At 41.1% G+C, this 11,494-nt stretch overlaps 1 protein-coding gene across 4 annotated transcripts; it reads right to left on the bottom strand.

Moving 5' to 3' along the window:
* Window positions 1-5,245: 5,245 nt before the first annotated feature.
* LOC113350454 (receptor-like kinase TMK4) lies at window positions 5,246-10,470 on the bottom strand. Of its 4 annotated transcripts, none has more exons than XM_026594591.1 (4): window positions 8,755-10,470; window positions 8,224-8,370; window positions 7,635-7,786; window positions 5,246-6,998 (listed from the first exon to the last, which is right to left on the bottom strand). In XM_026594591.1, the coding sequence occupies exon 4, from the start codon at window positions 6,996-6,998 to the stop codon at window positions 5,961-5,963; it is 1,038 nt and encodes a 345-aa protein (XP_026450376.1). In that variant the 5' UTR covers window positions 7,635-7,786; window positions 8,224-8,370; window positions 8,755-10,470; the 3' UTR covers window positions 5,246-5,960. The 4 variants fall into 4 exon arrangements, with proteins under 4 accessions (XP_026450376.1, XP_026450374.1, XP_026450375.1 ...); XM_026594589.1 differs by having other exon boundaries at window positions 7,635-7,712; XM_026594590.1 differs by lacking the exon at window positions 8,755-10,470 and adding an exon at window positions 8,469-8,729 and having other exon boundaries at window positions 7,635-7,712.
* Between the last annotated feature and the right edge of the window lie 1,024 nt (window positions 10,471-11,494).

Below are 11,494 nucleotides of genomic sequence, written 5' to 3'. Positions count from 1 at the left end.
CTTTTGTCAAACCCCTCCCTGTGGTTTCCTTGAGGAACAGGTCTATGTCCTTTTCTTTCGCGGCTTCTTTATTTTTAATTCTTCGGGTTTTTCGCTGCTCTTCTTGTTCGTTGTTGATACGATCCTGAGTGGTTTGGCACTCTTTTGCAGAGACCCGATCTCCCTTGATTTCCATTACTCCCTCAGGTGTAGGGAATCTGAGATATTGGTAGTAAGTTTCCTCCACTCCTTTGTGTTTATGTAACCACTTTCGTCCAATAATGGCGTTATAGGGGGATGGGGCGTCAACCACGCTGAATCGTGTTTCTACTTTCATGGGTCCGGCGTTAACCTGCAACACGATGTCTCCCAATGGCTTTGTGGGTGCTCCATTGAATCCGTAGATGGTGTGATAAGAGGTCATTAGTTGTTCATCATGGAGCTTCATTCGTTTGAATGCGTCGTAGAATAGAACGTTTACTGAGCTTCCCCCGTCTATGAGGATCTTTTTGAGGTTACATCCAGCCACTGGTAGTGTTAGGACCAAGGGATCGTTGTGATCTTCCATATCTTCTTTGATATCTCAGCATCGAAGATAATAGGTGCGTCCATCCACTCTTCGTGCTCGTCCACCTCTACTCCATCAATCTTATATAATTCGCAGTGGTCCTCGAACTGCTTCCGTAGTCTCTTTCATATCTGCGCTGTAAGGGAGGGCCCCACGGCTTCGGAACACGAGATGGTGTTGATTTTGCGGTTTCCCTCTGGAAGTTGGACTGGCTTGGTCCGTTTGGATCTATCCTCAACGACCTCCTTTCGTATGTAATGTTGGAGTTTGCCAGCATCAATCAGTTTTTGGATCATTATTTTGAGGTTTTTGCATTTCTCGGTCTGGTGTCTATTGAAGCAGTGATATTCACAGTAATATTTATACTTCTCGGTTCTTGGGGGATGTTTTCCCTTAGACCACGGCCAATCCAAATTTTCCCTTCCTTTGATCTCTCGCAAGATCTGAGCATAGCTAGCATTGACCTTCGTGTAAACTTGATCTTCGAATTTTCGATCGTCTTTTCGTCGTTCATCTCTTCGTTCCTTCCTATCTTCGTGAGGCCATTCCACCGAGCTATTTATTTTGGCCCCACTGGTTTGTTCTGCTGAATTGGTACGGTGAGACCTCTGCGGGTATGCCCTCGGGTTCTCACGCTGGATTTCTTCAAGACGAGCGTACTTTTCAATAATTATTTGAAGATCTCCCTCTGTCTTAGGCACGCTTCCATGAATCTCAACAAATAGTGGACTCATTCGATCTAATCCCCACTTGTAGCAGTTGATACTTACTACTGGGTCCACACTCCCTATGGATTGGCAGATCTTGTGCCATCTGTTAGTGTATTCCCTCGTGTTTTCCTTGTAGCCAATTTCCAGCGAAAAGAGCTTATCCATTCTGGTGTTAACAGCCTTGTTATACATGTAAGTTCTTAAGAACTTTTCTGCGAGTTGATCGTAGGAGTGGATGGAGTCAGGCGGCAAATTATCAAACCAAGACAAAGCCGATCCCTTCAGGATTGATGGGAAGTATCTACAGAGTACGGCGTCGTTCTGACTCCATCTGGTTAAGACACGGTTATAATACCGAATATGTGCAGCGGGATCACTGGATCCGTCATAGCATTCGAAGGTCGGGACAGGGCACTTCAGCGGAATAGGGGTGTTGGCCAGGGGATGAGTTAGGGGCGTGGAGTTAGACTCTCTCATGACCTCTTCTAACCTTCCCCCGCCTTGTCTAGTTTTTAACTGCCTGATCTCAGCCATCATTTCATCACGCATCACTTCAATCGCGCGGTGGTGCCCTACGCTCTCCTGCCCGTGATAGTGTGACTCTTCGTAATTATAATCCGGGTCGGATGGGATACTTCTCCTAGCCCCGTCTGCTACGATAACTCTTCGGTCTCGATTAGGTTCTGGTGCCTTTGAATTTGCTTCATTAAGTTGTTGGATGGTCTTCGTGCTTAGGGCAATCCGGTCTTTTAAATCTTGACTTTCTCTGGCCAGCAAAGCTACGACATCTGCGTAAACCTGCTAGCTCTTTTTCAATTCTTCAAGCTCAGCCATTAGTCGATGTGATTGGTTTGACCCCTGATTAGGAGTCCCAACTCGTGCTACTACGGCCATGGTGCCGCCTTGTTCTACGGTTTGCACTAAAGGTGGTAGAGGATCAGCTTCGATTGTTGGCATTTCCAAATTTGGTCTTTCAGGCTGAGTGCCCATCTGCGGTGTTAGAACCGCCGACACAGTTTGATTCTGATCTTTTGTTGATGGCATTCTGAATGTTGGCGGATGCGCGGGTTGATGTGTTCTGGATTCAGCCACCCTTTCTTTTGGTTAATGGAATTGATTCGTAGCAAAAGTTTTGTTGGTTTTTGCAGCCTTCGGGGCTGCCGCAGCCGTACTGTACTTTGTCGTCGCTGCTCTGAGAGCCGCGGCTGCAACGGAGTTAGCGTTCATAGGCGAAGTGATTTCCGCAGTATCCTGCCTCTGACTAGTCATTTTGGCTTTGTCTCCTTTCTGCTTGCTTCGGGTGATGACCGGGGTTGTCCTTGGTGCTTCCTTTGACGAGGCTTTGGATTTTCCTGCCTCCTGCGTCTTTTCCATCTTGGGTCCTTTTGTTGCTTTCTTTCTTCACAAGGGAATTTCAAACAACGAGAAACAGAAATGTCCGTGCGGATCGGGTTAGTTTGCGAAATACCCTATTCCAAGATGGGGAGAAACTGCCCGAGGGCCGCTGAGTTAAAACATATGAGTTAAAATACATGGGTTAAGGTCTATTAAAAGAGCGGACTCATTGAAAATACATGAAAACGCGTGAAGATCCATTGGAAAATGCACGTAGATCCTTTGAAAATGTACGAAAACCCGCCGAAGAAACTGGTCCGTACGAGATCTAAAAAATGTAAATCCGTGGATCTAAGCAATAAATCTTTTAACCAGTTTAAACTGCATCGATAGATACTGCTAGAGCTAATGAAGATAATGGGTGTGTTTTTGAAGATAATAAAGTTAACAAAAGATAAATACTGCTAGAGCTAATGAAGCAGGGCAATCATATGCTAGTTTAAGGTGAAATCACAGGATAAGATAAATCTTTTACCGGGACGAAGTCCCTGTTTCTAGCGCCAGATTGTGAACACGTAAATCACGAAGGCATCTATATGTTCACAAACAATGTTCGCATTCTATACACACCATATCATGCTGATTGGACCACCATATTGTAAACCCTGACTGTAAAGGGTAGTAATTCCTTGAAGGACTGATACTGTCACGAAACATAACTCAAAGTTGGATATCACCCTGCGCATAATTGTCCAGACCAACTCATATTACTCCTCCGTTAATTTTTAATAGGCTGGTTTCTATAAATAAATGTTTCAAAAATATACGCTGGTTTTCTAATTGGGAAAGTCAAATGTTACTTTGTTTTGTGGACCACTTTTCTCTTAACTTCTTTTTATGACAAGTGTCGTGTGGACCATTTCACTATATTTCTTTTGCTGACAAGTGTCATGGGGACCATTTCACTTCACTTCTTTTATTGACAAGTGTCATGAGGACCACTTTCAATGATTGGTTATCTTAATTTTCTCTAAAAACCAAATCAGCCTATTAAAAAGTAACGGAGGGAGTAACAAGTATCATTTAAAATGGATAAAAAAAGAATATACGGTGAAGGGGACTACTTACGAATGACTGCGGTCAAGTTCCTGGTAGTATCCAAGCTGGGCCAAGCGTGATTCCCATGTATCTATTCTAACATCATTCCCATCCTGAGAAAGATAGCTTCAGATGGAAATACCCGATCCAAATGTTCCAAAACCATAGTTCCAGTATCTTCAGCGACGGAACCAGGATTTCATGTTGGGGTGGGCTAAAAAATGCGTTCAACGATTCGTGTTTAGTAGTAGTTCGAAACGTTATACGTATGTGTATAATTCGATTTACTAATACGAGTTCGTCCCAGAAAATCCGAAGAGCATTAAGTTGACAAATTAAACTAACACTTTTAGCATTATTATGGCATAACACAAACTCTAGATATATACAAGAGTTAGAAGAGGGCTTAGTCATTACTTGATAGCTATGCGTCATCCAACCCGTTCACCATTAGTTGGTTGACACCTCAACTAACATTAAGCTAATATAATCTCTATATTTATCTCTAATCAATTCTTAATCTGGCATAGACTTAATCCAATCCAGCTTAGATTGGAACTAAACACAAATTAGCTTAACCTTAACCTAATTTGTTACTAAACCAACATAAAGTCTAACAAACAACACCAACACTTTTAGCATTATGATCGGAAGGGTATGAATACATCATGAATCTTTGGTCCTAGGTAAGAATGAAGTTTTCATTTGTCAAGCATACAGAGTGATATATGTACATGGATTATTTGGATTCGTAAAAGTTCAATTCGGCCAAAAATGTGGTCAATGTTTCGTGATTCAGTAGTAGTTGGGAACATTATACGTATGTGTATAATTCGATTTATTGATATGAATTTGGACCAGAAAATTTGAATTACACTAAGTCAACAAAAGTAACACTTTTAGCATTATTGAAATGCCATGCTTTGACGCTTTATATCAATATTCGAAGGATATGTGAGGTACCCTCAGTAAATAAGAGTTTTGCGAGGCATCCACATTTATTTATTTTTTTTGTAAAAAAAGATCGGGGAATATAGTTGGGCTCGGATGACCCAAGTCGGGAAAAATGATGATGGACGTGTACCCATATGCTCATCGTCGGATGACAGGGGATCCTGAATTGAATTCTGAGAAGAAATGGATAAACTCAGAATTGGAACATCCATTTCCATTATCAGTGGCTGCGTGACGAAAAAAAAGATGGTTCATCCAAGTCAGATGAGCTGAGTCAGACAGCTGACTGGGATGAACCAAGTCAGCTATTTCCAAACTCACTGCAACAGCATCACAAGCAGCAACACAATCACCCTCTAGTAACCATTATCTCATTCCAATTGTTTTTACTAGCGTCTATCTCACCCACAACACTACAGATTATGCTTTCAACAGCGTACTCACACAATCTGATTCAATTTCATTACCCCTTGTAATATGATCCGGACTGACTGAGTTTGCAGGTGACGACTCACTTACACACCACTATTCTCAGATCTAATTTCTTCGTCTCTTAACCAGAATCACTCAAAATTAACATGTCAAATTTATAACCCCAAACTACAAAACAAAATCAATGATTTTCATCTAAAATCAAATCACTACGGATTAGAAAACCCCACCAGAAATTAGGTATGTCAATAAAACCTCTAAAATAATGAAATGAACTAATTACATGCACCTGGTTCATTCCTAAGGGGATCACAACAAAAAATAGGTAAGAAGAAAAACCCAAATGCATCTATATGCAGTGATTCACTTTGTCCACAAATGCAGCTGAATCCTAGGGATTTAGATGCCAACCTCTCATCAAATGATATACATATAAAAAATTTAGACTCCATTACCTTCAACCACTTCATTTTCATCAAAACCATTCCCTATTGTATGTTTTCTACTCTTCTTATTTGAATGCCAAGTCTATGTACGCACATAACTCCCCAAGTTGAGTCAAACTAAGCTCTCCACGTAAATTGCTGATTGATCTCTGTTTCTTCTGACTGACCCTGCTCCAAGTCCCAGACGCTGTAATAAGCCGTGGTGCCTTCTCCATCATTACCCAAATCCCGAAGAAAACGTTCCCTGTCAAAAGCAGCTTCTTCTTCTTCTTCCTCCTCTTCCTCTGCACGCTGGGGCCATCTCTCAGCTACAAGCCCCAGCCTGGCAGTAATCTCTGCAAAACCAGGCCGATCCCTTGGATCAGTGCGCGTGCACTCCATTGCAAGCCTCACAGCCTCCATTAAGGCCCTGCGCATCCGGGTCGAGTGACCGGTCGACTAGACGGGACGAAAGCGCATTGCCAAATTCTTCCCTGCCTGACCATCGTCCACTGTCGTCTGACCTGTAATAAGTTCTAAGAGAACTATGCCAAAAGCATACACATCAGCTTTGATCGACAAATGACCAGTCATTGCGTACTCAGGCGCAAGGTATCCACGAGTTCCAGCTAACTTGGTCACCACCGACTTCTCATCATCTGTCATTGCCTTCACCAGGCCATAATCCGAGATTTTGGCCTTCATATCCCTGTCGAGTAGGATATTTTTACATTTTACATCCCTGTGTACAAAGGCCTCCCTGGACAGACTGTGGAGGTAGTGCAAGCCCTTAGCCACATCTAGCGCCACTACAATCCTCTCATCCCAGCTCATGGGGTTGCCACCAGTGTCAATCCACTCAAAGAGCTTTTGGTGTAGTGTTCCGCTCTCCATGAATTCGTAAACAATCAGATGCTCAACGCCTTGGTTACAGAACCCAATCACAGATACGAGGTGTCTGTGTGTCATCTTCAAAATGGAGAGCTCAGCCTGGAACACCATCAACCCAGCTACGTCTAATATGAGATTCAGCCTCTCAACAGCAACCTCGGTCCCGTCCGGAAACTTCCCTCTATAGACCTTCCCAAATGCCCCCTCGCCTAACAAATTTTGTTCACTGAAGTTTTGCGTTACCTCTTGTAGGAAACCAAAGGAGAACTCGCCTTCCACCCTTGAAGAGCAATTACCAGCTTCGATGTTGTGCAGCTGAATAGTGGGCTGGCGCACAGCATTACCAGCTTCTGTAGGCTGCATCCGATTAGCCAGCTGGCGCGAAGCTTCCAAAGTTTGCATTCCTTTGCCTGTACGTACTAGCATCTCCAACCGCTTCTTCTTCCTTCTCTGGAAGTAGCAGAACACAGCAACAACAACACAAATTACAAGTACAACTGCTACCACTATCCCAGCTATCGCAGGTGCCGATAACCCATGATGTCCTGCATGATCTAGAGTACTATTGGGAGAAGAGGAAAATAAGGTTGGTGAATCAGCAGCCATCTGTAGAAGTACAATAATAGATACAATTCAGATGCCGTACATATCAAGAGTAAAAAAAACAGTATGTTCTCTAAACAGTATTTCAGATGCCGTACATATCAAGAGTCAAAAAACTTTGTTTCGGATTATGGTACATGATGCTAAGTCAGAAAATCCGTAATCAGTTAACAAAGGTACACATTTAATCATCTACAGTGGCCAATTCTGACATCAAAAGCTTCCAGGACATGAATGCGGCATTACTCTCAATGTGGTTCCCTAAACAAGCAAGCAACTAGCAAAAATAATAGATAAAATTCTAATTAGGCGTTGTAACTATCACTTATGTCTGTTAATAACAATATCATTAGTTTAAGTCGCATGTTAATTAAAGTTATGCAATGCTAATATGGGGCGACTGCATCTTTTTTTTTTTAATGTTTTGAATCATAAAAGACAATTAACTGAAATTCAAAAAATCAACACAATTTCCAATCTAGATAGAACTCTAACAAAGGGTTTCATTTTCGTTACTGCCTCGATCTTACAGACCTATAGATTGCTGAACCCTTTTAGGAAAATGGGGCATCTAATAGTGAACAATCGAAATGTAATCTGCAATCAAATTCACAAAACAAAAACATGAGCTTCTTTTACCTCCAAAACGATGAATGCCGGAAGCTAGTAGTGAGAACCACCAAACCTTCTTCTTCTTCTTCTTGATCAGATTAAGCCCTGAAATTGACATTTAAACATACAAAATTACAGAAATCAGGTTTTTTTTTGCTTTCTTTAACACAGATGAAGTCCTGAAATTTCACAAAACATACTTATCTGTCAGACCTCATAATTCCTTACATTATCAATTAAGAAATACCAGATACACATTTAAACATGATATACATGTATTTTTAAACAGTATGTTCTCTAAACAGTATTTCAGATGCCGTACATATCAAGAGTCAAAAAACTTTGTTTCAGATTATGGTACATGATGCTAAGTCAAAAAAATCCGTTATCAGTGAACAAAGGTACACATTTGAACATATACAGTATGGCCAATTCTGACATCAAAACCTTTCAGGACATGAATACGGCATTACTCTCAAAGTTGTTATGGAGACAAACAAACTTATGGAGTGAAATCAAATCATTACTGAGAAAAAAAAGGTTTCTGGTTTAAGTTGTTATGGAGAGAGACAAACAATCAAGTTATATATTAGGGAAAGAAAAACATACAACTTACTTGTATATTTTCTTCAGGTTTAGGAATTAGTCTGATCATGGAATGGTTCTTCAAATCGATTTCCAATTCAGAAACTCTTGTGAAAATTCACAAAACCTGTGCAATAGGTTTTCTACTTGTGCAAACTAATCACAACATCTTCACTCCCTGCAAAAATTGAATCAAAAGAGAAATTAATCACAAAAATTGAATCAAAAGAGAAATTAAACACACTCATACTACTTGGATAACAACACAAAACCTACATGTCTACTTTTCTGGTATAAGAATTATTAGTCTGGTCTTCTCCTTCAATCAGTTTTTTCTTCAGATCTGATGAGTTGTAACAAAGACATATAAAACAAAAAGGAGGGAGTAGCTAGGATAATTAATGGGGGCATTGATTGTATGAAGAAAAAATGCTGCATTATTCCTTTGAGCTCTTCCATTTTTGGGAAGATAGGGAAGAACAAGAGGGAAGGAATTAAGTGATGGTGGGTCCCCGGTTGGCTATTTCTAACAAAGAGAGGGAAGAAAGAGGAAACATTTTACCTGTTTGTTTTAAATCACTATCTCTGGCTCCTCATATTTACCATGTCCCCCAATCTGATAAGGGCTCACCACATCCTCCTCCACTACAGCTACTTGTCTCATTTCACAGGATAAGGGCTCACCAGATTCTTCAACTTTCCGTGGTTACATTTTGATTCAAGCCTGAGAGTCTCTCATTTCCAACCGGAGGGTGTTTTACTGGAAATCCAAGATACACTTTTATCCCTGAGCCATTTATACCCTTTTCTCCCATGATAAAATTACATCTCTTGTCCGAGCCCTCTCTTCGTACTAAACTTACCAGCCAACATATCCATCTCGAAACCCATAAAATCATCACCTATCCTTGCTGCTGCCGATTCTTAAGGTTCCATACATCCACCAGTCGACCAGCTCCTTGCCTCGCTGCCATCTCAGCCAACTACATGTCCATCTCAGCCAACTGAGCTCCATTGGCAACACGTTCCTTGCCAGTAAAAATATCAGTAGCGCCATCTCGACGAACACCCATTCGTTCACCACTGCAATCTACTGCTTCGACTCAAACATTATTAAACAGAACCCATTGACTCAAATCATTTAACCACAAAACACCAGATTATTATCGGACCAAAAGCATCACAAGCACCCCAAATCTCAAGCTAACAGACCCCCACTGAATATACGATTAAACCCAATCTGGACTGCAAGATAAAACCCCATATACAATCAATATCGAGTACACCATCGAGCCACAAACTTCCATCCATCGATAACCACCTTTGCCTGTTATTTCAGCCATTAAGAACAATCGGAACCTTGAATCCATTGCTGTTGTTTCTCGACTAGCCAACGTCACCTAAATCTGTTGTTGGAACTACCACACCCATCAGTTGCATCTCATGCAGATACTCTCCCCATCTCGGTTTGACGACAGCAGCTTTCTCCGACTGCCTACTACCAGCATTTTCCGTCTCGACTACAGCTCTTTCTCCACTTCGCAGGCATCTTGTATACCAAAACTCCGAGCAGCAACCCACCAACCGAGACCCCGCACATCATTCACGACTACCAGCCACATCAATAACCTCAACTCTATCGCGTTTGATACCCAAACCTCCATTACAAGTTTGAATCACTGAACTTGCTACTGACTAACCTTCAACCGAGACTAAGGTAACCACTCCACTGCTACAGCCATCAATCAATCACAACCAAAATTGCCTGGGTAAAAACCCTTCTCAGCCTCTTAGCTCCATTACACAGCCAACAATTAATCTCAATTCCAAACAACAACTAACTGAGAATTAACCACAAACCAGCATCAACAACTTGCACATTGATCGTATTTCAATCCACATAAAACCCCCAAATCTGTTCTTGGTGGTAGATGAAATCCATCACCAATCAAAACAATAACATATGCAGACAAACCCATTTGATTAATTCACCATCTTACCTTTGCATTCTATCTAGAATCCCTCGAATTAGTCCCAATCTCAGAAACCCCTGAATCCATTGTACATTCACTGCCCTCTTCGTTTCCCTTTTCATACCAGCAATAACAACTCTTGAATCTCCTCCTTTCTCGCTGGTTCTCAGCTTCAAACCAGTCCACTTACTTCAGCAAATCGAACTCCTCAAAATCTTCAATTAAACCCAATTTCAGAAGAATCCCACCGTTACAAATTCAGCCAACACCACCTCTTTGCAGCTGTGGATTGAGACCAACCAGTTGCACCCCAAATCTCAATCTTCAATCTTCTGATTTCGGGAGTGGAACTTGAACTCTGTAGAAAATCAAAAAAACTGCTCGAAAGGGTACTTGAAATCTCAATCTTCAACCAGCTTAGTGATCAAAACCCAAGTTGCGATAAGAGTACAAGCACGAAAATATTGTGGAGGAGAATTGGCCACGTTGCACTGTCCGGATTAGGTGGTCTGACCCACATAAGCATTTATTTATTTATTTTATTTTTTTTGAAGAATGAAATTTATTAAATTACTAGTGAATTATTACACAAGGATTGTGAATTCCCCAAGATTCATCAATTACAATTAGATTGGCAAGCCTTGAATCTTTATCAAACATGATATTGGTCCAGAATAGTCGTCTACGAACAGGAGTTGCATCGATGGGGGATGTTGGTGTCGAAGTCGAAAGACCTTCGGTCAATGCTTTCCACAAGAAAGTTGAATTTTTGATGGACATGCAATGCCCGCAAGAATTTATATGGAGGTAGAGGTGTTCGATGCAGTTGATCGAAGTTGCTAATCAGGTCTTCGTATCTTGTTACTGCTCCTAGTGATATGTCTGCTCCTTTGTTTTTCGGCTTGATTCATAACTTCAAATTGAGTTTTTTAGCCTGATTGCTTCTTGAGGTAATCTTGGTCCTTGAAAGAGTAGTGCTAATAGTGTTATTACAAGAGTACTAAAATACCGAAATAAAAATACTATTAGACTCAACTAGATACTGCTATCAAAAACTATAAGTAAGAAACTAACTAGAGATAGTTTACATACTATGGAAACAACTTGCTGAAAAAGATGAAATACAAGGAAATAGACTAAAACTAAAAACTGACGAATAGAGGTGTTGAGTTCATCGGCCCATACGCATACAAGTACGAGTTGTGCTTGTTGTTGTGATACAAGATGAAGTAGTAGCTTGAAATATTTTTGTTTCCATCATGAGGAGAAGAAGAGCCTGCTGCTAGATGAAATAACCTAGGATTCACCAGACTTGCACAAGGTTGGCAG

The sequence above is a fragment of the Papaver somniferum genome, chromosome 2 (assembly GCF_003573695.1).
Source record: "Papaver somniferum cultivar HN1 chromosome 2, ASM357369v1, whole genome shotgun sequence".
NCBI classification, from domain to species: Eukaryota; Viridiplantae; Streptophyta; class Magnoliopsida; order Ranunculales; family Papaveraceae; genus Papaver; species Papaver somniferum.
The sequence above is the reverse complement of the archived record's forward strand: the minus strand, read 5'-3'. Positions and strand labels throughout refer to the sequence as shown.

Coding starts and splice junctions, on each gene's coding strand:
- LOC113350454 (XM_026594591.1), bottom strand. CDS start 6,998: ATGGCTGCTGATTCACCAACCTTATTTTCCTCTTCTCCCAATAGTACT.